Below are 26500 nucleotides of genomic sequence, written 5' to 3' on the forward strand. Positions count from 1 at the left end.
CTTAGCGCCGAGTTCATCAAAAAACGACACAATCAACAGCGTTGCATGGTGCAATACCAAGCGATCCTGGCGTGCACTGGTAATGTCAGAGAGACTTCCGTTTAACACCAGGATGAGATTGAGGCCGTTATTTTAAGGTGGAAGAAGAGCTCTCTGTTGTTTATATCCAAGATCTGGTGACGGGTTAGGACACACACTCATGTGTCTCATAAGGACACACACTCATCTCCATGACAGCTGTCCAGCTGTAGCCTGGAGGGCGGACACACTCTCACACACACACTCACACACACTCACTCACAGACACTCACACAGAGTAAGCTGAGATGCTATTCCTCCATCTATTCATCTAAGAGCAGGATAGCGCCCCCCAGAGGGTGTTTGCAGTGTGATTTGGTGTATGGTGTGTGTGTGTGTGTGTGTGTGTGTGTTTGTGTGTGCGAGTTAGGACGTGAGTGTGCATTTGAGATGGTGCAAGTGTCCTTGTGTGTGTGTGTGTGTGTGAGTGTGTGGTAGGGCATGAGTGTGCATTTGAGATGGTGCGAGTGTCCCTGTGTGCGTGTGTGTGTGCGCGTGTGTGTGTGAGAGGTAAGACATTTGAGATGATGCCAATGTCCCTGTATGTGTGTGTGTGTGCGTGTGTAAGGTAGGATGTGAGTGTGCATTTGAGATGGTGCAAGTGTCCCTGTGTGCGTGTGTGTTGGCCTATTTCCACTGATGGGGAAATGGTTGCTAGGCAACAACACAGATCAGCTACTTTCCTGCAGGGGTCTGTGAGGGGGCACCAGGGTAACGGTTAGTGTCGTCGCCACGACAACCACCATCACCACTGCAATCACTGTCAACACAATTACTAGCACCATCAACTGAACACAGTGATATAGCTGTACTTCCACACATAATCACTATTACCATTCACCACAACACAACACACTGCTCTAGAACCAAATACACACATCTGCCCTAGCGACGCGACCTCCTCCAGTCTCTCCCGGTCAGTCACTCCAGCGCCTGCGCTCCAGACAGCACGCGGCGCCGTCCGTTCGCTCTCCTTTGTATTCGCTTGAGACCAGGGTGCATACCGCGCGTCACCCTGGCCTGCATGAACACGTCTTGTCAACCTGAGATAAGCGGAGAAACACCTTATTGATTTTTTTTCTTCAGTTGTCATGGGAACGAGCCGTGTCAGGCTGTCTGAGATTGGTTGATGTTAACCATTAACACCCGCGCCAGATGGGACGCATACAACAGACAGCTCACCGCCCACCGACTGACATAGTGATGTGCTTTTTTGTCGTCAACACACACACACACACACACACACACACATTCTCCGCAATCTTGTGGCTAAAGTTATGAGCGATGCAAAGTAGGCTACACGCGATCACCGGCCTGAGAGGATGCGACTCGCCTCGGGAGAAGATGGATGGAGCTACCGTGATCCCGCATCCCGGGAAGGCTGCCTGACCTCCGCCTCATCATTCCCCGAGGCCGACCGAGTCACGTCCCGCCCGCCAGGCCGGCCGCGGGGCAGACAATGCATGCCCCATCCCCCTGCACTGCGCGCTGAGTCTCGTGAGGATTGCGGCTGCACAGACACCTCAAAGCTAATTTAATTTAATTAAACCGCATTAGGAGAGGGACCCCCGCCGCCTCCACACACAAACACACACACACACACACACAAGCACGCATGCACTCAGGAAGATTCTCGAATTAATTGACAAGCTATATGAGACTGATGGTAAACTTTGTCGTTTCAATTCTATAATCTGTCTGTTCAGGTCTGCCTTGATGATCTGATATCTGAAGATGGAGCGCATAATGTCACCGTCAGAGCAGCTGGGGAGCTTGATGGGTTACCACCGAGCAATTCCACCATTTAACCAGTCGATCTAAGCCTGCAAATAAAGATGATCACACCGTGTGACTCATGAACGCACTCATGGGCTAGTCAATTAAATAACCAGCGGTTTACCTAAATAAGTGCTGACAAGTTGTTTCCCAGGTAGCAATTCTGATGGAACCCATAGGTCCGTTAGCTTCCCTGCATCCAGCGCTTGATAGTGATATGAGGCTAACCGGAACTACGTTAGCAGAAAGCTACACATCAAAACTTAACCTGCATCATTCAGAAACAACACTTTTTAAATAGTTATGCAAATATGTTAAAACCACCAAACAACAGCCCAGTGTGTATTGAGTACCGAATGATAGAGGCACAGAGGTTATGAGTCATTTCTGTCTCCGGTCGCGCAGTAGCCGCGGCGATCCAGGCCTAGCACTGTGAACAACAACTCGACACGGATTCTGTCCGTAAATGTAAAATGCATTCGCTACGAGGCGCTTGCACGACACCACTGTCGACCAGTCCACTTCGAAATATCATAGGCTGGTAAAATCACACGATGCAGTCAGAAATTCGTCAATCTAACGCTACGAAAGGCACATCTACACCACACCTAGCAACAGCGCAGCGGGGACGCAGGAAGTGGAGCGCTAACGTTACGTTCGCCCCGCACCAGCCGGCCATGTCCGAACAGCGGCACAGATTGTAGCTGCTCGCAGCTCGCGTCGCTGCACTTACCGATGTGGTTATCCTCGATGTGTACGATCAGCTCGGCCAGAGACTCGAAGTGGAGCCCGCAGCCCCCGAAACGGCAGGTGTTGGAGAAGAAGGAGGCAGCGGCGATCCCCGTCATGGTGTCCGACTGCTAGCCTACATGGACCGGGGCAGACGGCGGAAAGGAGGAGGCGGGCACGCACGCAGACACCGGCAGCCAGACAGCGGCGGTAGCAGCTGGAGCAGCGGGCAGCAGTGGAGCGCGAGAGCCGGAGGAGGGTCCATGCAGGCAGACACTGACGTCATGGTTACCTGTTGATGCAGATAAACAATGCGATAAAGACTGGTATAACACATGACAGTCTGACTGGCGGCGTTAGTTCTGCACAGCATTTGTGCTGTTTTGTTCGTGTTGTTTGTTCATATGCTACACTTGTGTGTGGTCTGTGCGTGTGTGTTTGCAGACCTGGGGTTACTAGTAACCTAATAATGAAGAGCTCCGCTTTAATTATAGAATGGTGTTTGTTTACATATTTAATACACGCATGAGTAGGCTACTGCAAATACTGCGATACGTTTGTGGTGACTTGTTCTGTGCCTTTGGTTGTTGTGGAGTTTGTGGTGCACTTCCATCAGTTGTCCACAAGGTGGCACGTTTGGTTGAGAAATAAATGAATCGTATCATGTTGACTGCTAACTTCAGACTAGACTAAAATGTTTCATTTTAATTATGGAGTATTTCCTTGAGTTGCTATTTATATAATTATGCCTAATAGCATATCAAACATACAGGATGTTGTTTGCTAATTGTTTCAAACGTGGAGTTGGCTACCAGAGATTTTAAACTAATTGAAATTTTATTAGTGAGACCAGGTCAGGGGATGGTCACCGTCACTCAGATGGTCAGTCAGGGGATGGTCACTCAGATGGTCAGTCAGGGGATGGTCAGTCAGAGTCAGAATCCAGTTTTATTGGTCAAGTAGGGAGGCAACACAGAACTGCTCACGTTGTTGCTCTCTAGACATGAGGTCAGATGGTCAGTCAGGGGATGGTCACTCAGATGGTCAGTCAGGGGATGGTCAGTCAGAGTCAGAATCCAGTTTTATTGGTCAAGTAGGGAGGCAACACAGAACTGCTCACGTTGTTGCTCTCTAGACATGAGGTCACACACACACGCACACACAGACACACACACTCCTCCTGCATTTGCTAACCATGCCCGTCGTGGGCGTGTCGTTTCTGAGGTGCGGGGCGGAACCTGAGGCCTGTCGTTTCTGAGGAACGGAACCCTTAAGTGTGAAATATTACATAAAACCTCCTCAACATTTCCATCTCTACCGACAAGACTGCAGCCACGCCCCTCACACACACATACACACACACACACACACACACACACACACAAATGAATAAACAGCCAAGGCTCGGAACATTCCTCCAACAAGATTAAACAGAGAAGCTATCTGTCTGTTTCTGTTAAGACTGCTTTATTTGCATTTATGTTGTAGTGTGTGTGTGTGTGTGAGGGGAGTGTGTGTGTGTGTGTGTGTGTGTGTGTGTGTCTGTGTCTGTGTCTGTGTAGGGGTTCCAAGGGTTTCTGCTTTCTTGGTTTGTTTATGTGTGAGTATGGATAGATTGTGTCATGCATGTCTCAATATAGAGGTGCGTTCACGTTTGCCAAACAGTGGTGAGCGTTCAGGCCAACATGTTTTCTCTGAAGAGAACATTTGAACAGTAGAAGGGGGTCACTTGCGCTTCAGCCTGGTTGGTGCTCACGGAACAGGACATAGAAGTCAAGAAGGGAGATCCAAGGTCTAACAAGAGCCAAGGAGCAGGACCGGAGCACTCAATGCTTAAAGGGACACCAGGCAAGCCTGATGCTTTTTCTCTACGAAACTCCCCCTCGCTCGGTCTGAAGCTCTTTTCCTTTTCTTTGCATCTTCCGTCAAGGGTTTTCGCTGCTTCTTTGCTGGCTCTCCCATTATAGACACGTTTGCAACAATCGCTAGAGTTTCGTTAGCCTCCCTCTGTGCTGTGGATGCAGGATGTAAACTGATCCTGCTTCGGTTGGCGGGTACGATACACTGAACTTGCAAGTGGGATATTCTTCCTACAGGCAGTAGGGGCGGGCGAGAGAGTCTTCATTCGCCCTGTAATGAGTCATTTACCATATACCGACTTACGAAGATGAGTAATTAAATTAACACGAAAACGTTGCCTGGTGTCCCTTGAAAGTGTTTTTATTCGTGCAAACTGACTAACGTTTCAACGTCCATGCGTCTTCTTCAGAGTCAAAAAACCTAATTGTTAATTTGGTGTAAACATTCCATTTTAACCGTAACACTTTGTCCAGCTCATGTCCAGCTCCACTGTATGTTCGCAGAGGACAGAGATGTGTTCACATTACCTGCTCAGACTGTTTGGGAGTGTTTGCAGACGTTCCTCAAAATCTCAAGGCAAACAGAAAACCGCTTGCAAACGTTTGCAAACGTTCGCCTATGTTTGTGAATTTGCACCTCAGGATTGTACATTATATTTGTGTGTGTGTTTGTGTGTGTGTGTGTGTGTGTGTGTGTGTGTGTGTGTTTTTGTGTATATGTGTTCAGAAGGTCAGTTGTTACGTTTCCCCACTTTCTAGTTGTGCCTGCCCTGTCTATATAAACACCAATGACCCTAACAACAATACTCTTGACGTTTTCTCCTTTTCTGTGAGAGCTCAGTGTGATGGAGTACCCAGAGATCAGTTAAACAGAGTTCAGAGATCTTGTGTGTAATGCTCTCTTATTGGTTCATGTGTGTAATGCTTTCTGCAGCTTTGGTCCTGCTACTGCTGGTTTGGATCAGGTCTCGGGTGAGACAGACAAGCCTCACTTCAGCGACACACACACACACACATACACACACACTTATTCAGTACACTGAGAACCATTCCACACACACACACACACACACTGAGGCAGTACGCAGAGAACCTGAAGATAAATCAGAGAATCAGGACTGAGAGGAGCAGACAAGACGTGGCACAGTAGCAGACGTCTGTGTGTGTGTGTATTTGTGTGTGTGTGTGTGTGTGTGTGTGTGTGTGTGTGAGAGAGAGAGAGAGAGAGAGAGAGATACAGCACATCTTCCTGAGAGGGTCATTGACCCAATGCTTTGATTGCTCTATCTCCATTTACAGTGCAGGTGTGTGAGTGTGTTCAGAGTGTGTGTGTGTGTGCGTGCGTGTGTATGTGCTGTGAGTGTATTGTGTGTGTGTGTGTGTGGTATTGGCAGTAAAAGGGACAAAGGGATCCATAAAGTTTGATTAAAGCTGAGGGTTAAGAGACTGAGGCGGGACAGTCCTGAGTTATGAGCACAGCTCCAGACGCAGAGGCCGTGGGGGTGCAGTGGGCGGCCCAGCTGGAGGTGACCTGGCTGGGCTGCGCGGCGCTCGGCGGGACCCCTCTCCTGGAGCTCCCGCTCTCAGTGGCCCCCAGGTCAGCTTTGCTGCGCTGAGACCCATGATTTGTTGCTCTTGATGCAGTCTGGCTCCTGTTGGGACGCTGATGATATGAGTGTGTTCAGTGTGTGTGTGTGTATGTTTTTCAATGTGGCTCCGAGTGTCTATCGACAGAGAGGAAAAATGGCAGTGAATCGGCAGTTAGTGTAATCCAAGTTCAACCATCTGTCACACTTATGGACCAACCAAATGCTTTAGGCATTTATAAAGTGCATATTCTAGTCGAAAGTTGAAAAACATGAAAATATCATCAGATTATGCTGAAATGGTACCAATTGTAATGATTGTTTACAGCATAACCATAGCTCAGACCTCTGGATTTGCACCACACTCTTTGGACTCATTCACATACGGTAGGGAATAAATAACTTCCAATCATTTCAGAGCTGAGTGATTATGAGGGATTTGTAGCAACGCTCACCCGCACGACGAGGGAAAGGCCTGTGCTTGTGCGGGAACAGTCTAGTTCTAAGCTCTAGGTTCAAGAGGAGACTGGTTTATGTTATTGCTAGACCACAGTTCAATAACTCAACCCCAAGACAACACACCACTCTCAAAGATTCTTCTTTAAATACAAAATATGTTTATTTTAACATTCAAATATCATTCAATTCACTCTATGCAATCATATATTATTCTATTCTAAGGTATCAGTAGAAATATAAAAAACTATTGTGATATATATATTAACTATTTCATTTGATTGCATATATTATTGATATTCTATTTAAAATCTATTTATAGTCTATTTAAACCCTATTTGATATACCCTTTATTTATTGATGTATTTTAATCGTTATATGTTATACTATTTTATTTGACTCTATATTCAATTTATTACTATTGCTACTTATTTGATTTATATTTATGGTGTCAAATCACTTTTCCTTATACAATAAAAACTATTCTTAACATATAACTATAATATCAGTTTATCAGAAGTGCCGGCACTTAGGTAACTTTTCAATAAACAATTCCCTTGAGATCTCTGAACCTAAAATAACAAAATAAACATAAACCCCAAAAATAAAAAGAGAGTGCACTCAAAATAAATAATTAAATAAAAAATAGTGGTGGATGTAATTCCTTAATGTCACAGTCCGTGGGTGTGGGTGTATTTGCCCAGATCCTACCACAGTCACTGGGTGGAAAGTGGATGAAGGCGGGGGGTTCAATTTCTGGGAATATTGCAAGGAAGAATGGCGATGAGGATGGTCCAGGGAAGGGTATCACAGCAAGGAAATTCGAGGTATCCAAGGTGAGACACAAATGGTCCAGGGAAGCAGGAAATTTGAGGTATCCAAGGTATCACAGCAAAATTGTACAGAATACTAAATACTGAGGTCAACCAAGTTCATAAAAATGCTAAAGTATCCAAGGTGTAGGTCAAGGAAAAAACCCCTAAAAATACCTTTAAATCAAATTGTTTGTGGTTGAAGGGGTAATCAAAAAGCACCAGTCTGATAAACAAAAAAGAATTACTAGCTACAGAATATCTGTTAATTAATGCAATGGATCTCCCTTTGTTAACTTGCAACCTAATAATAATTAAGACTTAATCATTTCTATAATAAAACTTTCTTAGGAGACAGCTTCAGACCATAGTCTTTGAGCCCGTTCAATACTTTCATGAGCCTGGCCTCGTGCTCTTCTAGTGTCTCTGAAAATACAATCAGGTCATCTAGAAAGACCAAAACTTCATTGAGATGTAAGTCACTCAGTTCAATCCAGACACACTCCTCCATCAGCCTCTGGAAAGTGCTCGGTGCATTTGTAACACCTTGAGGCATGCGATTAAACTCCCAGAAGCCTAGAGGGCAGACAAAAACGGTCTTATGCTAGCCTAGAAATCTAGACGCACCCTAGCGGCGGCAAAGTAATTTGCTCAGCCTGTACGTCTAGTATCAAACCATAGGGATTTCTATTGGCTGGCGCCGTGGACTTCATCCAATCACAGCGCTCTATTTTTAGTTAGTCTTAAAGGGGGCTTAACAGGATAACGACATCCTCGCGACAGTGAACAACAAGGAAGGTGGCTATGGCGAACGAAGAGTGGTTGTTTGAATCGGCGTTGGCGTCAACTTTGGAGGAGTTGGACTTGTGCTTTTCTTTGAAAGTTGAGCAACACAATGCACTTAAGTCATTCCTTTTGAAGAAGGATGTATTTGCCGTTTTGCCGACCGGATACGGATATGGTCGTAGCGCTGGCCTATTGCATGCCTAGGCAGTTTGTAAGACAATTCTCTGCCTGCCCCTTGGATTAAGCGAGGTGAATGGTTCAATTCCAGACTAGTCTTATGCTTATCTTCCTCTGCAACCTCTACTTGGTAGTAACCCGACTTCAGGTCCATGAGAGAAAATCATTTGGCTCCACTGAGAGCAGAGAAAGTGTCTTCGATGTTGGGAAGAGCATAGGCATCTTTAACTGTTCGAATGTAACTGTTGTACAGTTTTCTGTAATCCACACAGAGCCGTTTTTCTTCTTCACAACGACAATGGGTGAAGCAAAGGGACTCTCTGACTCTCTGATAATTCCAGCATCTAGCAGCTCTCTGAGATGTTGTTTCACAGCTTCTCTGTCAGAGGGATGAATGGGCCTGGGCCTCTCTCTAAAAGGAATGTCGTCCTGAAGTCGGATGTGATGCTTCACAGCAGTCGTGTGACCATGGGACAGGTCATCAACAGCAAACACCTCTGGCGTGTTGTAAAGTTTATCTGCAATCCGTCTTTTCCACTCCTCTGGAATGGGGGAATCATCCAGGTCGAATTTGAGTGTGTTACTCTGAGATTGAGGGATATCAAACACAGGCATCTTTTGTGTCTCAGACGGCATCACATACTGTGCTACCATCATCTCTGCTATCACCTGCTTAGGATGCAGCATGATGCTTCTGTCAGTCACGTTCTTTAAGACAATGGGAATTTTGTTCGAAGAGCTATGTGGAATCTCTAACAGGGCATTTTCGACAAACACTCCACCAGGTAAAGCAATGGTCTCAGGGGACTCAACCACAAAAAGGGAGCGTGGAGAGTTCTTCTTCACCCTAACATCACCATAGATCGACACCTTTTCTCCTGCTGGAATGGTGACAGAATTGCGTCCATGTAGTTTCACTTGGTTGACTGAATTCTCTTCCCGATGACTTTGGGCAACATGTTGAAATAGCAAAACACAGTCACTGTTGAGGTCCTGTCTTTGTAAGAACTCCAGTCCATGCTTTTCTACGCCGTCTTCATATAATCTGTCTAAGACATTTGTGCCAATCAACAAGGGTATCTGAGTGTTGAAATGACAGTCGGGCACAATGAGAACCAATGATGAGATCTGTTCAGCTACACCAGTGATGTTACCGGGGAAAGAGATAAGGGCTTGTATATATCCCTGATAAGGAACATGCTGGCCACCTGCACCTTCTATTTGAAACAAGGTTTGAATAGGCTGGATGGGAAGAAATGACAAATTGTTTGAGTAGAAAGTCTCTGAAATGGTTGTGACTTGGGATCCAGTGTCAAGAATGGACTCACATTCTATTCCTTCAATAGAGACTGAAGCAGTGCAGCGTGGACCTACAAGTCCATTGGGGAAGGAATTGGCTATTTTGACATCTCTGTCTGTATTGATTTTTCTGTGTGTTTGCTCTGTTCATTATATCAGTAATAGGCTTGGGACACATATACTGGCGCCCAGCTCCTGAACGTCCCGAAACAGGAGCTGTTACAAGTTTAAAGGCATTGAGGTGACATTGGCAGGATGAGTTCTCTGAGCTTCACGCTTTCTTTTCAGCTCTGCATTCTTTTGGTGGACCAGGACTGGGTTGGGGGCATTAGAACAGCGAGCAGCAATATGACCGTCCTCACCGCATTTAAAACAGAACCAAGGCCTAGGGAAGCGAGGAGCATCATTTCGAGGCATGGAGGCATTTGTGACCATACAGCTGGTTTCAATTGGATGTCTGCAAGCCTGTGAATTCATTTCACTCTTAGTGGACAGGGTTGCAACCTGTTTTCGTAGTTCAACTACTTCATCACAAAGTTTCTGTGAATCATCTTGCTTCTTTTCAATCGAGACCTCAAAGCCAGTGGCGTCATGCCCATTGAAGTTAAGGGGGCACGTGCCCCCTCGGATTTTTCGTCCTTGATAATTTTTTTGATCATAACTTTGTTCCTATTATGCTCCATAATAAGCCAGAGCCTATAACGACTCAAATGTATTCTTCTAGATGTGTAATAAACCGTAGCAAAATAGCTGAAGACCAGTCAACAGCCCTTTTCCTAAAATTGGTGTCTGTGTATGTTCCCGTAACAACTCACACGTGCATTCAGCTCGCAATGTTTTGCTTGTGTTGAACTGTTACAGTTAACTTTAGGCTACAGTTTGAACAGTTGAACTGTTACAGTTACAGTTTAAACAGATACAGTCAATGGTGTTGAAGTGGTAAGTAGTCTAGCTAAGCAATAAAAAGTAGTGGAATTATTAGTTGACCAGGAAATTTTGACTTGATGATCAAATAGTTAGAACTATTGATTTGATGTTGGCCGCGAATTCAGAGCATTACGTTAATGTTAGCCTACATGGTGTCAGTATAACGTAGCCTAGGCTACTCTTACAAATATTACAAATATTTGGCAAAGTCTCCTGGTTCAATTGTTTCCAGTTTCATAGAGGGTGTTAGATTTGCAGTGACTACAAAATCCAACCTAATAACATTAGGCCTACCAAGGAATTGCGTTGGATGTTTCTCCACTTGTTCTCTTCACGTATCTGGTTGCTAATCCATGTAATGAAAAGGGATAGGCTACCCGTTTAAAAGGAGGCTTAAAGTTGTTTTATATAGGATCGCTATGACCGTGATGTAGAGGGCAAGAAAGTATAATAGTCTCTCTCATGCTCATAATTTAGGTTATTATCAGGTCACTTGCTCATGATTTGCAGATAGCAACTTACAAATGAGGTAGCCTATTGCTTGCCATAATGGTCATGAAAAATATATTACTAGTAAAATATTCAAATATTTAGGGTTAACCTTACTCAGCACTGAAACCTCAAATTCAAACTTCTTTCAAAGTCCTTCATCACATGAATTAAGATAACAATAATTTAATTTCTGAGCACCACAAAGTCAGACCTCAGCAACTTTTTTAATGTAAGATTGTTCTTAGGTCACATATCAATCAAATCATAACAACTGCAATGATAATGTAGTATGTGTAGTAGGCCTAAGTGTAAATGTGTGTGTCTAAACATGCTTTAATGAGCTGAATTTGAGCTTACAGTTCTTTCACCAACCTATGTGTTTTACATTAACTTACAAAATAGATACTTTAGCTTAGTCCTCAGATAGAGGATGGTTGCTGCTTGCTCTGTTAAGGTATTTCTGTCCCTCCCAAACTGCATTGAAATGGTATGTTTAGCAGCATACTGGGGGAGAAATCACCGGCCCCCCTCTAACAGGAACCCCGAAAAAATGGCCTGATTGTGCCCCCTCTGAATTTTGCCTTGCATGACGCCCCTGCTCAAAGCCACATAACAGGTGGGTAAACCATAAACCGTGTGAGCATGTGCTGTAGCTTTTGAGCTCCCTAAGTGCTTTTTCATTCTGTCTAGCTTGGCTGAACGACGGTCTTCTTCTGTTCTAAGCAGATGCAACAATTCAGGGAACGATGGTGGACTATTCTTTTTCTGCTCTAACTGGAGTCCTAAAAGCAACGAGTGGTCCCAGCACCCTCTGCAGAACTGTATATGTGCTTGTGCGGGAACAGTCTAGTTCTAAGCTCTAGGTTCAAGAGGAGACTGGTTTAGGTTATTGCTAGACCACAGTTCAATGACTCAACCCCAAGACAACACACCACTCTCAAAGATTCTTCTTTAAATACAAAATATATTTATTTTAACATTCAAATATCATTCAATTCACTCTATGCAATCATAAATTATTCTATTCTAAGGTATCAGTGGAAATATAAAAAACTATTGCGATATATATTAACTATTTCATTTGATTGCATATATTATTGATATTCTGTTTAAAATCTATTTATAGTCTATTTAAACCCTATTTGATATACCCTTTATTTATTGATGTATTTTAATCGTTATATGTTATACTATTTTATTTGACTCTATATTCAATTTATTACTATTGCTACTTATTTGATTTATATTTATGGTGTCAAATCACTTTTCCTTATACAATAAAAACTATTCTTAACATATAACTATAATATCAGTTTATCAGAAGTGCCGGCACTTAGGTAACTTTTCAATAAACAATTCCCTTGAGATCTCTGAACCTAAAATAACAAAATAAACATAAACCCCAAAAATAAAAGAGAGTGCACTCAAAATAAATAATTAAATAAAAAATAGTGGTGGATGTAATTCCTTAATGTCACAGTCCGTGGGTGTGGGTGTATTTGCCCAGATCCTACCACAGTCACTGGGTGGAAAGTGGATGAAGGCGGGGGTTCAATTTCTGGGAATATTGCAAGGAAGAATGGCGATGAGGATGGTCCAGGGAAGGGTATCACAGCAAGGAAATTCGAGGTATCCAAGGCGTAGACACAAATGGTCCAGGGAAGGGTATCCAAGGCGTAGGTCAAGGAGTGGTTGAAGGGGTAATCAAAAAACCAGTCTGTACAAAATTGTACAGAATACTAATTAATGCAATGGATCTCCCTCTTAATCATTTCTATAATAAAACTATCATAGGCATATCATAACCGTAGTACTGAGGTCAACCAAGTGCTAATAATATTCTGAAATGCTAAAGTTCAGAATATTATTTCCATGAATCCATTTACGTTACCAGTTTGTTTGGTTGCTATGGGTTCACATGGTAACCGCAGAGTGGTTAGCTTGAAGGCTATCTAAGGGGCCGTTTATACGAGAACAATTGCGAAGGAAGACGACAAAATATTTTATCATAAGTGCCTTTCGTTTACACGGCGACCCCACCATCGGGGCTTGAGGACGCAAAAATCTGAAGACTCCTTCCAGAGTGTAGAGTTTTGAAGATCGACCGGGTTGCGTCTCCGTCTAAAAAAAAAACCCGCTAAACCAAAGATCCTTGATTACCTCTCTAGCTAAACTGTCAAATTAGAATGTCTGCACGTGACGTACCGGGGTTCTATCACACCACCACCCAGCGGTCTGGAATGCATATCCAATCGAATATCACATACTCTTGCGTCTTACGTTTATACGGTGACGATGAAAAGAGAAGACGCCGAAGTGGCATCTCGTCTTCATTTTTTTATTCGCGTTTAGACGAGCATTCTCAGGGGGAAATCTTTGTCTATATGAAGATGCAAGAGTGTTGGTCTGTTTGGTCAATATTATTCTTGTTTTAATTAATATTCTTCTCCTATCTTTTCGTATCGTTCTCCTATCCGTTCTGACGTCTGTCTTTAATTTCAAGTAACAGTTAGCAGTTGTTTATTATTGTTTGATTGTTTGAACCTGTCTCGTGCGCCCTCTCGGGGTCACCAGAGAACTATTGGGCAAGTTGGCTATCCATGTGGGTTACATTCTCCCCCTCTAAACCGCATCAGTCTCTGCATGCGTCTAAAAGCTATTTAGTAGTGATAAGTTGGCTATCCATGTGGGTTACATAAGCAGTAGTGTTTTAAAGTCAATTCTGTGACTTACTGGAAGCCAGTGCAGCGCAGACTTAAGAATTGGAGTAATGTGGTCAGTTCTTTTAGTTTTTGTGAGAACCCTAGCTGCTGCATTTTGTATCACCTGAAGCTGTTTGATAGTCTTTTTAGGAAGGCCTGTGAAAAGCCCATTGCAGTAATCAACACTGCTGGACATAAATGCATGAATGAGTTTTTCTAAATCATGTTTTGACATCAGCCCAAAAAGTTTGACAATATTTTTGAGGTGGTAAAAAGCTGATTTAGTTAATGCTTTCATGTGGCTGTCAAAATTTAGATCACTGTCAATTAATACACCACAAGATTTTTAACAGTATCCTTTGGTTTCAACCCTTTTGTGTCAAGGAGAGTGGCAACCCTAAGTCTTTCCTCCTTTTTACCAAATAGAATTAAATCAGTTTTGTTTTTGTTCAGCTGAAGAAAGTTTTGAGACATTCAGTAGTTGATTTGTTCAATACACTGACAAAGAGATTCAAGGGGACCATAGTCATTGGGTGACAGAGCTAAGTAAATTTGTGTGTCATCTGCATAGCTATGATATGAAATCAAATTATTTTTGATGATCTGTCCAAGTGGGAGCATATAGAGGTTGAATAATAGTGGCCCCAAGATCGACCCCTGGGGAACACCACAGGTCAAGGATGTTGGTGTTGAGGTACTGTTGCCGATGGCAACAAAGAAGCTCCTTTCTTGTAGATATGATTTTAGCCAGTTGATAACTATGCCTGTAAATCCAACCCAGTGTTCTAGTCTGTGTAGTAAAATATTGTGATCAACAGTGTCAAATGCTGCACTAAGGTCCAGTAGCACTAGGACTGACTGAATCTGAATCTGTATTGAGGCATTTGTCATTGAAAACCACATTTCAAATACGAGAAAATGAACGTGTAGTTCCCAGACCCCATCTCAATGAGATGAGGTCTGACGTTAGCCAGGCTACCAGAAACCCGACGGAAAGTAATCAAAATACCCATTTGATGATAGAAAGGTGGTTAGTTGATTAAAGACTACTTTTTCAATAATTTTATTTGTTTAGCATGGAAGCATCCAGGTTATTTTTCTTTCTTGAGAAGTGGCTTTACAACAGTTGTTTTCAGTGACTTAGGAAAAGTGCCAGACAGCAATGACATTTACAATGTAGAAATACAATACAATACAATGTAGAAATACACAGAAGACGAAACCAACAAGACAATAACGGGGAACAGGTGCGAGCAGAAAGGGAAACTAACGAGACCGGAAGTGCAGACCATATAAGGAAAAAGGGGTGAAGCCAGTCACATGACAGCAGACAGGTCAACAGAGCACATGGGGAACAGCAAAAGCAAACAAACACAGGACAATACACAAAATGGCCACCAGGGTGACAAAAGGCAGTCAGTCCCTGCAGGATCCTGACAGTGAAGGACATCTGCCGCTATAAGGTGAAAAACAGTTTTAAAGAAATTGGTAGGCAGAGTGTCTAAGCCACATGTGGAAGAGCTGACTGTAACTGTGGCAGTCCTGATTACTACATAGTATAGTAGGCTACAGCATAGTATAGTAGTATAGCATAGTAATATATGATAGGCCTAGTATAGTGTAGTATAATATGGTTGATATAGTATAATGACAGCAACTGAACTAAGGTGTAGGAGCTAGCCTATAGCTGAACTAAGGCCTGTGTGTGTGCTATGTCGACTATCTGGCTATGGTAATGGCTGTAGCCTAAAGCTGAACTTAGGTCTGTGTGGCTATGTGGACTGGGTATGGCAGAAAGCTGCTCTCCTCTGCTAGTAGCAACTGTATCAGCTGTTTTATCCGACTTTCAGTCGTAGTCTTATCCCCTGCTTCCATCTGGTGGTTCTACAGGAAGATCCTCAATCAGAGTGTGACCAGCACTTTCAGGGCCACAGCATGGGGTTTAAGTTGTTTTGTTTATTGATGTAATTTTGGACAAAAAGATGTTTGCAGAACAGATCAATAAAGGCATTTACACCACCCACCTCACCCGCAAGGCGACCACAATTGTGAGTGATGCAAGTCACCCGCTCACAATTTGTTTGATCTACTGCACTCTGGGAAGAGGTACAGAAGCCTGCGCTCCCGCACCACCAGACTCACCAACAGCTTCATACACCAGGCTGTTAGGATGCTGAACTCTCTCCCCCCTCCACCCTCAGCTACATAACATCCTGAACTTTGGACCCACAATGGCTGCCTTGCACTACTCCACTTGCACTACTCCACTTGTACACTTGCACACTTTGCAACTTGTTGTTGTTGTCCTGTTGTCCTGAAAACACAACAACATTACATAACTTGCACCACTATGCCACTTGATTACTTAGGTCAAACAGAACTACCTCAGCCATTTATTGGACTGACTTTGCACTATATTGACTGTCTATGCACAATTGCACAATTTCAACCCAATTTGCTGCTCTTATTTATTCATTGTATGTGCCTTCTTATTGACTTTTTATTGTTTACTTGAATGTTATGTTTGTCTGTGGACTTAATTGGTAAAATTATGTCTTGTCTCCACCGTGGGATAGTGAGAAACGTAATTTTGATCTCTTTGTATGTCTTGGCATATGAAGAAATTGACAATAAAACAGACTTTGACTTTTTGACTTAAACATTGCATCAACATCTAAATGTTTCCCAAGCAAAAACACAGTTAGGTGATGCTAAGTGGGCCAAACCCATGCCCCCTACACACTATAGTACATAGTATAGTATAGTACACTATATACTACACACTATACACTATAGTATATAGTTATTTCCCGTACAGTCCCGTATAGTACAGTCTTATAGTCTATATTTCTATTCTATAGTATGTACTAGAGTTTTCGTATAAGATTACAATGAAATGTCCCAAAATGCTATAAGATTTCTATAGGCCTAGTTCTTTCTTATGCATAAGGGGCTCGTGAGGCCGTTCCTCGGGCTGCAGGTGAGCCACGCTGAGTGATTTGAGCTTAGTAAGTGTGCCCGGATCCTGTCCCTGCTCGTGCTCTGATTTCACCTGCATCGCCTTACTTCTGTCTGCCGGCCAGACCAACAACGCCAACTTTGACCGTGTAACGGCATCTCTCAAGCGCTAGGAGACAAACACAAACCCGCCAATTATTTATTTACTCTTGGCTGGGTCGTTATTTATTATTTACAGAGGCTCTCGTCCCGGCAGACACGAAACGATTATACCGGAGCGGAGCAGCAGCGGGATAAGGAGCGAGTGGGGGGACTGGACGGGGACGGGGACAGTAGCCTACGTGACGCACTGTGGGCGCGTGCAAAAGTGGGGTAGCCTAGCTGTGCGCGCGGAAATAGAAGTATTCGCCTGACAAGTTTCAGCGGCACACACACGAACACACACAGACAAAGCCCTGTGAAGTCGGACACCCGGATTGTTATTCAAACGGAGACAGGTAGCCTATCCAGTGATTGTACAATCTAATGTAGCCTGATCTTTATTGCAAAATAATAACATCGGAAAATAGGCTACTGAACTCGAAACATCAACAAGAGTATGGACACAAAAGGCCATTGAAGGGAGGCTACACTTCATGGACACCTAGGCTAGGGGAAATGCTAAATAAAAAGCTTCTACGGAACTGTAGTTTGTAATGACAAGACAGCAGCTTGTATTGCAGTCCACAACCACACCCACGGTACGCCCCGCTGTCCTGTACAGTCACCAAGCCCGCCCCTTACTCCGCCCCCAGCGGACCGCAATGATTTAGAAGTTCAGGAATCCCACGTGACGTCATCCAAGGGTGATGTAATGCTTCTCTAAATAGAACGTATTGTAATCTTTTCTCAGTCCAACGTGGTTGCTTCACAGAGACTGATACATCTAGTGCCCACTTGTTTGGTAAGTTGTGGAAACTCTACTTTTCATGCTAGATTTGTTTATCTGGAAACGAACAGCTGCAACTTGTTTACATAGCCTGAATCTTCAGACAAGGATTTTTTAAAGAGAGATGACAACTTGTAGGTAGCCTAATGAACAGAATTCCGGCTCAGTTAGCGTTGGGGGGGCAACGAGAAACAGCTTTTTTCCGTTTCAGTGTTTGGTTGTGCGTTCTGATGAGTGGCTGGGCGCGAGGAGAAGTTGCGGGGTTCGTTTGACTGTGGATGTCGGTCCCACTGTGCCAGAGTAACAGGTTAGAAGCCCCGTTCGACCATGAAGGAGGCAAGAGGTGTGCGCTATGCGGGACCGCTGAGTTTGAATGTGCAGTTCCGCTCGGCTCGGAGTTTGTGAAGTTGGCAGTCAGGGTATCGCCGATTGTTGGTCTTGGGTTTGTCACACACACTGTCCCGGACCGAGCAAACGGATCCGTTGATTTCGCACCTCAGTGATCCGTGAGCGAGAGCGGACGGAGCTGCACTTGTGTCGTGCTCCATCTGTCTCGCGCTGGAGGGAGCTTGACAGCAGACTATGTATCGTTTTCCCCGGGCGGTAAACAGATAGCCTGTGTGCTCTGAGTCGCCCCGTCCCGTACCCTGCCGCGCAGACCCTGCGCTTTCGTGAGGAATTCATATAGGCTAGCCTACGATGGTCGCGGGCTTTATACGGGGGTAGCCTACGCGCTGTTGAGGTTGCCATCCCGTCCCGTCTTGTCCTGTCCCGTAGCCGGAGCCCATTCCCGGTTGGGACACACTGGTGTGAGGGGCTTTCTTGTACACATTGAAATGTCATCGCTGAGACGGGAAAACATACGGCCCCGTTTATAAACAGATCCGCTGTAGCCTATAGGTCTACTCATTCCACAGTTCAGTGGGTTCGTCTTCCCGTGTAGTTTTCACGAGGAATTTGGTGTCCGTGAGCATTACGTCATGTTGCAGGCCAGTCGGAGCATTTGATTAACCGTCGGGATGGCGAGGCTTTCAGCGGCTTGTGCTGACGAAGCACGCGCGCCCTTAAAAGCCTCGCGGGCGGCAGAAAAAGACGTTGTAATCTGGAGTTAGAAAGTTTGAATAATGACATGTCGGTCGGCCACAGGGTGTCTGCGTCTGGGCCCGTTCAAAAACGTTATGTCACTTTGCCCAGACGATAAGATCTATATGTGTATCCAAACTGCTTGCACATCCGAAGGGCGACTACACACAACCATAGGCCTGCACTTAATTTAACTAAATAGGCTGTTACAGACAAGACCAATCTTTTTATAATAAGATTCCTATTTTAGGCCATTTAATGGATAACGATGATGAAATCGATCATTATCAATGATAAACCTAACCTAACTATGATAAATAAAATAGTAGGCCTACATTGATAGCCAGTAAATAGCCAATAAATTGATAGCCAGGATAATGATAAACATTTAATATAAACCAAATATGTTACCTATTGTTATTGTTAACTGTTATTATAGGCCTAGCCTATTCATGTTTTCTTCTTACTGATGTTGTTTCTTAAATTAATGTAGCCTAGGTTATGTCTTGGAAGAAAGAAGTTTTGTTTGAAGTAACGAAATGTAAGCAAATATCTTAATATGGGCCTAGGACTTGAGATATCCGTTTCATTTGATTCTACATCCGTAACAAGTGAAGTGGTCTCTAGGCGTGCTACAGAGCTCCGATCCTGAACGCCCTAGAGCAGCAGTGAGGCCGAGGCCACTGTGTTTTCTCTTACTGTATATTATATTAAACTATGTATCCGGAGGGCTATCAACGCGGCCCCCCTCAGACCCTCTGTGTTGAGTGTGTCCAACCTAACTGACCCCTGACAGATGGGCGGGGGGTGTAATTAGTGATTAGGTTGCCCCACACACTTTTCCCAACTGTCCTCGGAGTTGGGTAAAGAATGGAGCAGAGGAATAAGAACCTACTGAAAGATATCGGATCCAACACTGTGTGTATGTGTGTGTTTGTGTGTGTATTTGTGTGAGTGTGTGTTTGTGTGTGTGAGAGAGAGAGAGAAAGAAAGAGAGAGAGAGAGTGTGCGTGTGTGTGTGTGAGAGAGAGAGAGTGAGCGTGTGTGTGAGAGAGAGAGAGAGAGAGTGTGTGCGTGTGAGAGAGAGAGACTGTGTGTATGTGTGTGTGTGTGTTTGTGTGAAAGCACACGGCTCTCTGTCACAGTCCAGAACAACGCGTAGAGTCGCGACAGTATAACAACACATTTCAGACACCGAGGATTAGTGAGTGAGTGTCTGTGTGTGTGTGTGTGTGTGTGTGTGTGTGTCTGTGTCTGTGTGTGTGTGTGTGTGTGTGTGTGTGTGTGTGTGTGTGTGAGAGAGCATCAGTTTAGTTTATTTTAAACAGCAGGAAACTGAGCTGTGGCCTGTTGAGTTTCAGTGTGTGCTGGGTGTGTATGTACGCGCGTATACGTGCATGTGTTGCATGTGTGCAAGACTGTGTGTGTGTGAGTGTGTATGAGTGTGTACGAGCATGTGCAAGACTGTGTGTCTGCAAGACTGTGTGTGTGTGTGTGCAAGACTGTGTGTGTGTGTGCAAGACTGTGTGTCTGTGTGTGTGTGCACACTGCTAGGCTCCATCTGTGAGGTGTAGATGGGTAAGGGTGGTGGGCTGAGGGGGGTGTGTGTATGTGTGTTTGTGTGCCCGCCTTTCATGAAGGATAGGTGGGTAAAGGTGATGGGCTGAGGTGACTGTTAGGGGATTGGTGTGTGTCCTATGGTGTTCAGATTGGTGTGTGTTTGACGATGTTCAGATTTGTTTGTGTCCTATGGTGTTCAGATTGGTGTGTGTTTGACGATTGTTCAGATTGGTGTGTGTTTGACGATTGTTCAGATTGGTGTGTGTCCTATGATGTTCAGTGAGAAGCCTGAGTTCTGAGTCGTGTGATCTGAGTTCTGAGTTGTGTGATCTGTGTTCTGAGTTGTGTGATCTGTGTTCTGAGTTCTGTGATCTGAGTTCTGAGTTGTGTGATCTGTGTTTTGGGTGTTAAAGATGTGTGCACAGTGACAGTGATTGATATTCTAAAGTCACAGCAATATGTAGATGCCTGCAATAGAGAAAGGGAGTGACCCCATCAGTTAAGCACTTGTACACCCACAAACACACACTCTTGCATGCATGCACGCACACACACACACGCACACACTCACACACACACATACACACAAAGACATATCCTCGCCAAACACACACACGCATCCTCTCCATTGTGTTTGGTGAGTGAGATTCCTTGCCCTGGGCCGTGGATGGTCCCACCTTGAACTTGGTTTTGTGTGTATGTGTGTGTGTTTATGGGGGGGTGGGCGTGGAGTTGTAGACACAAGTTAGTACATGTAGGAACCTCCTCTTCAATCTGTCTCTCTCTTGCCTGCCCTTTGTCCTCCTCTATTGGTCTCCTCTCCATCTCTTTCTCTCACTCTCTCTATCTCTCTTACTCTCTCCATCTCTCCATCTCTCTCTTTCCATCTCTCTCACTCTCTCCATCTCCATCTCTATCTCTCTCTCACTCTCTCCATCTCTCTCACTCCATCTCTCCATCTCTCTCTCACTCCATCTCTCCATTTCTCTCTCTCACTCTCACATATATATATATATATGTGCGTGCGTGTGTGCAGGTTCCTCACCTAGTCATATTCTTAGAGTTTGATTGTTCTCAAACAAAAGTCTGGGTGGATAATCCACCCAAACCAAAGTCTGGGTGGATTATATTGAATTTAGGAAAGAATTTGTTCCAAATTTCTTATTAGCAGCATTTACTCAAAAAGTGAAACTCTGTTTCTACCATGCATTGACTGCAGTGGTTGCACAGTCTCTCTTCTCTGGGTCCCTTTCAATAGACAGTATGTGCCAGGTCAAGATTCCTCTGTTTGATATTAGACGCTGTGGACAGACAGTCACAGCATACTCTCTGTTAGCATCTGTTAGCACATATCATTGAAGTTTAGGTTATTTTGTATTTGTTGTAAGATTGTTTTCTTTTTCTGCATTTATAATTAGTAAATATCTCTCTCTCTCTTTCTTTCTCCACCTCTCACTCTATCTCTCACACACTCTCCATCTCTCTTGCTCTCTACCTCACGCTCTTTTTATTTTATCCATCTTTCTCTGTCTCTTTTCCTCTGTTTCTGTCTCTGTTTCTCCCCCCTCTCTCTCTCCCCCTGCCTCCCTCTCTTTTTCTCTCTATCTGAATCTATGAATCTCTATATGAATCTCTCTGGTTTCTCCAGCCTCCCCTGTTACACCTCAGTCCTCCAATCATCCCTCTTCTTTTTGGAGACCCACAGTGGTTTCCTCCAATCACCACTCTTCTTATTAGAGACCCACGGTCTTCCTCCAGTCAAATTCAAGAGTGCTTTATTGGCATGATAAATGGTTGGACATTTTTGTTGCCAAAGCAATTATTCCATAAAGATATCAGAACATACAGTTGAATCCCCACTGGCCACAGAAGGACCTAATGGTGCATTCATGGCACCTGGGAATGACAAGGACCGCCCCCGTGGCTACTTTGTTTTTCCCACAGCATGTGTTCATGTGCTTTGCCGTCGGAATGTGTGACATACACGGATGCCACAACAAAGGTTAAAACATAAACTTACTAATCCTAAATAAACAACTGTATTGGCTTAAAATATAGTGTAAGATACTTGTGAAAGAAAGATATGCAGCTTTCAAGTGACAACAACGGCAGATTCCCAAGTTCACATTAAAACTGTTGGACATGAAAGGCCACATGGACTACAAACGAACTACAACGTGACGACAAAAGTGATGACGAGCCCCTAACTGGGCAACTCTGTTAGCAAAATCTAGCCCGTTTCCGACCTCTGACTCACACATTACGTGACGTGAATGATGCGGAATGATGATGTTTTCACTGGGAAAAAGGGTTTTCCGAAGCCCTTGAACGCTAGGATAGTCTGTGGTGGTCTGTGCAACCCTGACGATGTAAGGCAAGGCAAATTTATTTGTATTTATATTCATCCATACATATGGGTAATTCAATGTGCTTTACATAAACAAAAACAATTAAGATAGATAGATAGATAGATAGATAGATAGATAGATAGATAGATACTTTATTGATCCCCAGGGGAAATTCAAGGTCTCAGTAGCATACAGACAATACACACACATTCACTAACAGCAGAAAAAGTAATTACAAGTATATAATATAAAAAACACAACTAAGCAATAAGGACAGTGGAAGATAAAGAATATACTAAATATACTAAAATACAAATTATACTAACTAACACTTAATCTAAATCAATTCTAAAAACAGTATCCACATAGTGGGTGATTAATCAATCAAGAGGTGCTTGCAATGACTGAGGCAGGGACTGAGCCTGTGATTCTCTGTGCATAGTAAGGTAAGGTAAGGTGCTCTCTGTGAATGAATGTCATGATGATAGTGCAAATGAGTAAGTCCAACAGTGCAACAGTGCAAGAATAAAGTCTATATATCTATATATATATAACTATATTAAGAAAAGGTAAACGTGTGGCCACAGTTCGGCTGTGGCATGGAGGGAGGGGTTATGCATATGTGCTAATATATGTAGTAGGAAATAAAAACAATGAACAGTAGTAAATAGAATCATAAAAGGCCACAAGTTACAAATAGTTTGAAAATGCACAGCACATAAAATAGAATAATTAAAAAACATAAAAGACAGAGTAGAATAATTAAAAGACTAAGTGAATCAAAAGACACCAGTTTTAACAGGAAGTGCATGTGATCACTTAGCAGAACACATCTGATAACAGTTTGGTCTTAAGTCTAGATTTGAAATGCATTTTTGATGTCAACCTGAAGTTGGCTGCAGAGCTGAACTGCATAGCAGCTAAAAGCTGCTTCACCATGTTTACCCCAAGATCAACCAATTCAAGGACGTCTCCTTTCATGATTTGAGCCAATTATTAACTATACCTGTAAATCCAACACAGTGTGTAGTCTGTGTAGTAATATGTTGTGGTCAGCAGTGTCAAAGGCTGCACTAAGGTCCAGTAGCACTAGGACTGATGTTTGGCCTGCATCTGTATTGAGGTGTATGTCACTGAGCTGTTTCAGTGCTGTGATTTGCCCAAAAACCTGACTGAAAGTAATCAAAATAGCCATTGGATGTTAGGAATGTGTTTAGTTGATTAAGGAGTATGTTTTCAATAGTTTTGCCATTCAATATGGATATGGGCCTGTAATTGTGTACCGTGGAGCACCCAGATCGTTCCTTGAGAATGTTAGTGGCTGCTCTGTCACAGTTTAAGGGTAAACGCCGGTTGTGTTGCATTTGAGGCATGTAGAATAGCTTCATTACGCAGAGACAAAAGAGACATTGGATGCACAGTTTAAGCACATCAGCTTCAGGGTACTTCTTGCAAAAACACACACATAGATGCACACACATACACTGCAACACCTTTTTGCAGCGTGAATAGTCACATTTATTTACAATTCCAGGCGTTGGTGTTCTCACGTCTATTAAAAGGTTTGTACTTAGTGGTCAAAACCACTGTTGCGTATAGATGGCGTTACTTATGTCCGTGTGATTGGAAATGATCGTCACTGAGGACATCTCGCCTCCTTCAGCCGCCAGGCCAAGGATGTGCTGCGGGCCCTTATCTGACTGCTTAGCTAGCAGGTCAACATCAATATGTGTGTGTGTCTGTGTGTCTTTGTTTTTGTGTGTTTCCATCTTCCATCCAACACAATAGATGCATCACACACGGCTGGACCAGAACACACAACTCAACAACAACAACAACACAACAACACAACAACAACAACACAACACAGGGCACAGAGCAGAGCACAGAGGGTGTTTGGTGGGAATGACACATGAGTGTATCTGTCCTTCACATGACCAATTTGAAGATGATACCAAAACTAGTTGCCTGACAAAAAGCATAGCTGGACAAGTGGTACTGTACATGCTCTCCGCTGAGGCCTTTGAGACTGTGTGTTACTACAACCATGATGATACAGATAGAGCTGTGCTGTAATACAGATTAGAGGTAGATATACACATGTTGGTGTACACACACACACATGCGCGCACACACACACACACACACACACACACACACACACACACACACACACACACACACACACACACACACACACACACACACACACACACATATATACACATGTTGGTATACACACACACACACGCACACACATGCGCACACACACACACACGCACACACACGCACACACACACACACACACATATACACATGTTGGTATACACACACACACACACACACACATGTGCACACACACACACACACACACACACACACACACACACACACACACACACACACACACACACACATATAAACATGTTGGTATACACACACACACATATGGACACACACACACCAACAAACTCCAACAGTTGGGTTGTGTGCACCATTGCTCATTCTATGAAACGGGTACAACATGATGCACAAGAAAATACTATTCTTAAAGTGTCCCGACTTACCACCTTGTCGCATTAATTTGTTTTATCTGTAAATAGCATACTTTCATTTGAAATGAAATCACAAAGACAATTTGTAATAATGTCTGCCTGTAGAGAACCCAAGAAACTAAGCAGAAAAATTATGACATTCTTTTGCATTGTTTATTTGTTGTTTTTTATTACTATGAGGGGTCTGTCCAGCTTAATCCAACCACCCCATCACGCAAATTAGACAATAACTGTTTTTCATTACAATTTTAACACTATTATTGCTAATAAAATTTCTTTTTGAAGATTAGTATATGTTAAGTCAGTAACTTGACCATTATTGGATAACTAGAGCCATTTTATCATAAAATGCATCACATAAGCTTATCACCCCATCACATTATTATATTTAATCATTAAATGCACCTATCACATACCACCCCATCACATTGATTAATCATGAAATGCACCTATCACATACCACCCCATCACATTATTATATTTCAATGTGAGAACAAAAGAGGTGGGCAAATATGTTTTTTTTGGAGGGTGATCATATTTTTTTTTACAACTATTTACACACATTTTCAAAACTGTGTTTATTTTTCAAAACTCTACACACAAAACCCAGAATTGCTCACACAAAATGCAAAATGGGTTTGCAGTTGGTTGTGTTTTAGATTAGATTAGATTAGATTCACTTTATTGTCATTTAGCAGAGTACAGGTACAGAGCCAATGAAATGCAGTTGACATCCAACCAGAAGTGCAAAAGGAGCATTACAGTTTTGCACACAATTTCTATTTTTCAAAACTCTACACACAAAACCCAGAATTGCTCACACAAAATGCCTAAAATCTCCAGCAAAATGACACACAACATTCAAAATGTCATAAACGCATCTCTAAAACAAACATTCGCCTCACATTATAAACACTTTTGTCATAATATGATATTTTGGATACATCATGTATACACTGTTGCTGAAAACCTAAAGCTCTTCTGTCTTTCATTGGCTTCTCTGTATATTTCCATACAAGAGTGAAAGTCATCTATAGACAGAAGTTGAAATAAATATGTAAGCAATATTGAAACCGAAAATAGTGTTTTTTCCCAAATAATTTGCTGTTATGAATACAGTATTTTACAGCCAACAAGAAAAAAGCAAAGGAAAATACAATGTGGCTTGTATGTATTCATAGGCCTATAGTCCCTTTCAACTGCAGAAACAAACATGTGCGTTCCTAAGGCATTTCCGGAGGCACAGAAAATAACATTGAGCTAATGGTCACTTGGGGACAAACAAAAAGTCTGATTAATTTTTATTTCAAAGTATCTGCATTGGTTCTGGACATTTCAACCAGAAATCAGATTGAAATCAGATTGAAAGGGTGTATAGCTAGAGTATAT

General features: G+C 43.2%; 2 protein-coding genes across 3 annotated transcripts in view; one reads left to right on the forward strand and one right to left on the reverse strand.

The window, feature by feature from the left end:
• The window catches only part of jazf1b (JAZF zinc finger 1b), a 20996-nt gene extending 18163 nt beyond the window's left edge, over positions 1-2833 (reverse strand). The window contains exon 1 of the mRNA XM_048261797.1: positions 2588-2833. Coding sequence (XP_048117754.1) covers positions 2588-2702 — 115 coding nt within the window. The 5' untranslated portion in view covers positions 2703-2833. The remainder of the gene's footprint in view (positions 1-2587) is intronic.
• Positions 2834-17520: 14687 nt separating this feature from the next.
• The window catches only part of creb5b (cAMP responsive element binding protein 5b), a 56680-nt gene continuing 47700 nt past the window's right edge, over positions 17521-26500 (forward strand). The window contains exon 1 of one of the 2 annotated variants that reach the window (XM_048261652.1): positions 17521-17580. The gene's annotated coding sequence lies outside the window, so the exon portion shown is untranslated. The other variant, XM_048261653.1, reaches the window with a different exon arrangement.

The sequence above is a fragment of the Alosa alosa genome, chromosome 13 (genome assembly GCF_017589495.1).
Source record: "Alosa alosa isolate M-15738 ecotype Scorff River chromosome 13, AALO_Geno_1.1, whole genome shotgun sequence".
NCBI lineage: Eukaryota > Metazoa > Chordata > Actinopteri > Clupeiformes > Clupeidae > Alosa > Alosa alosa.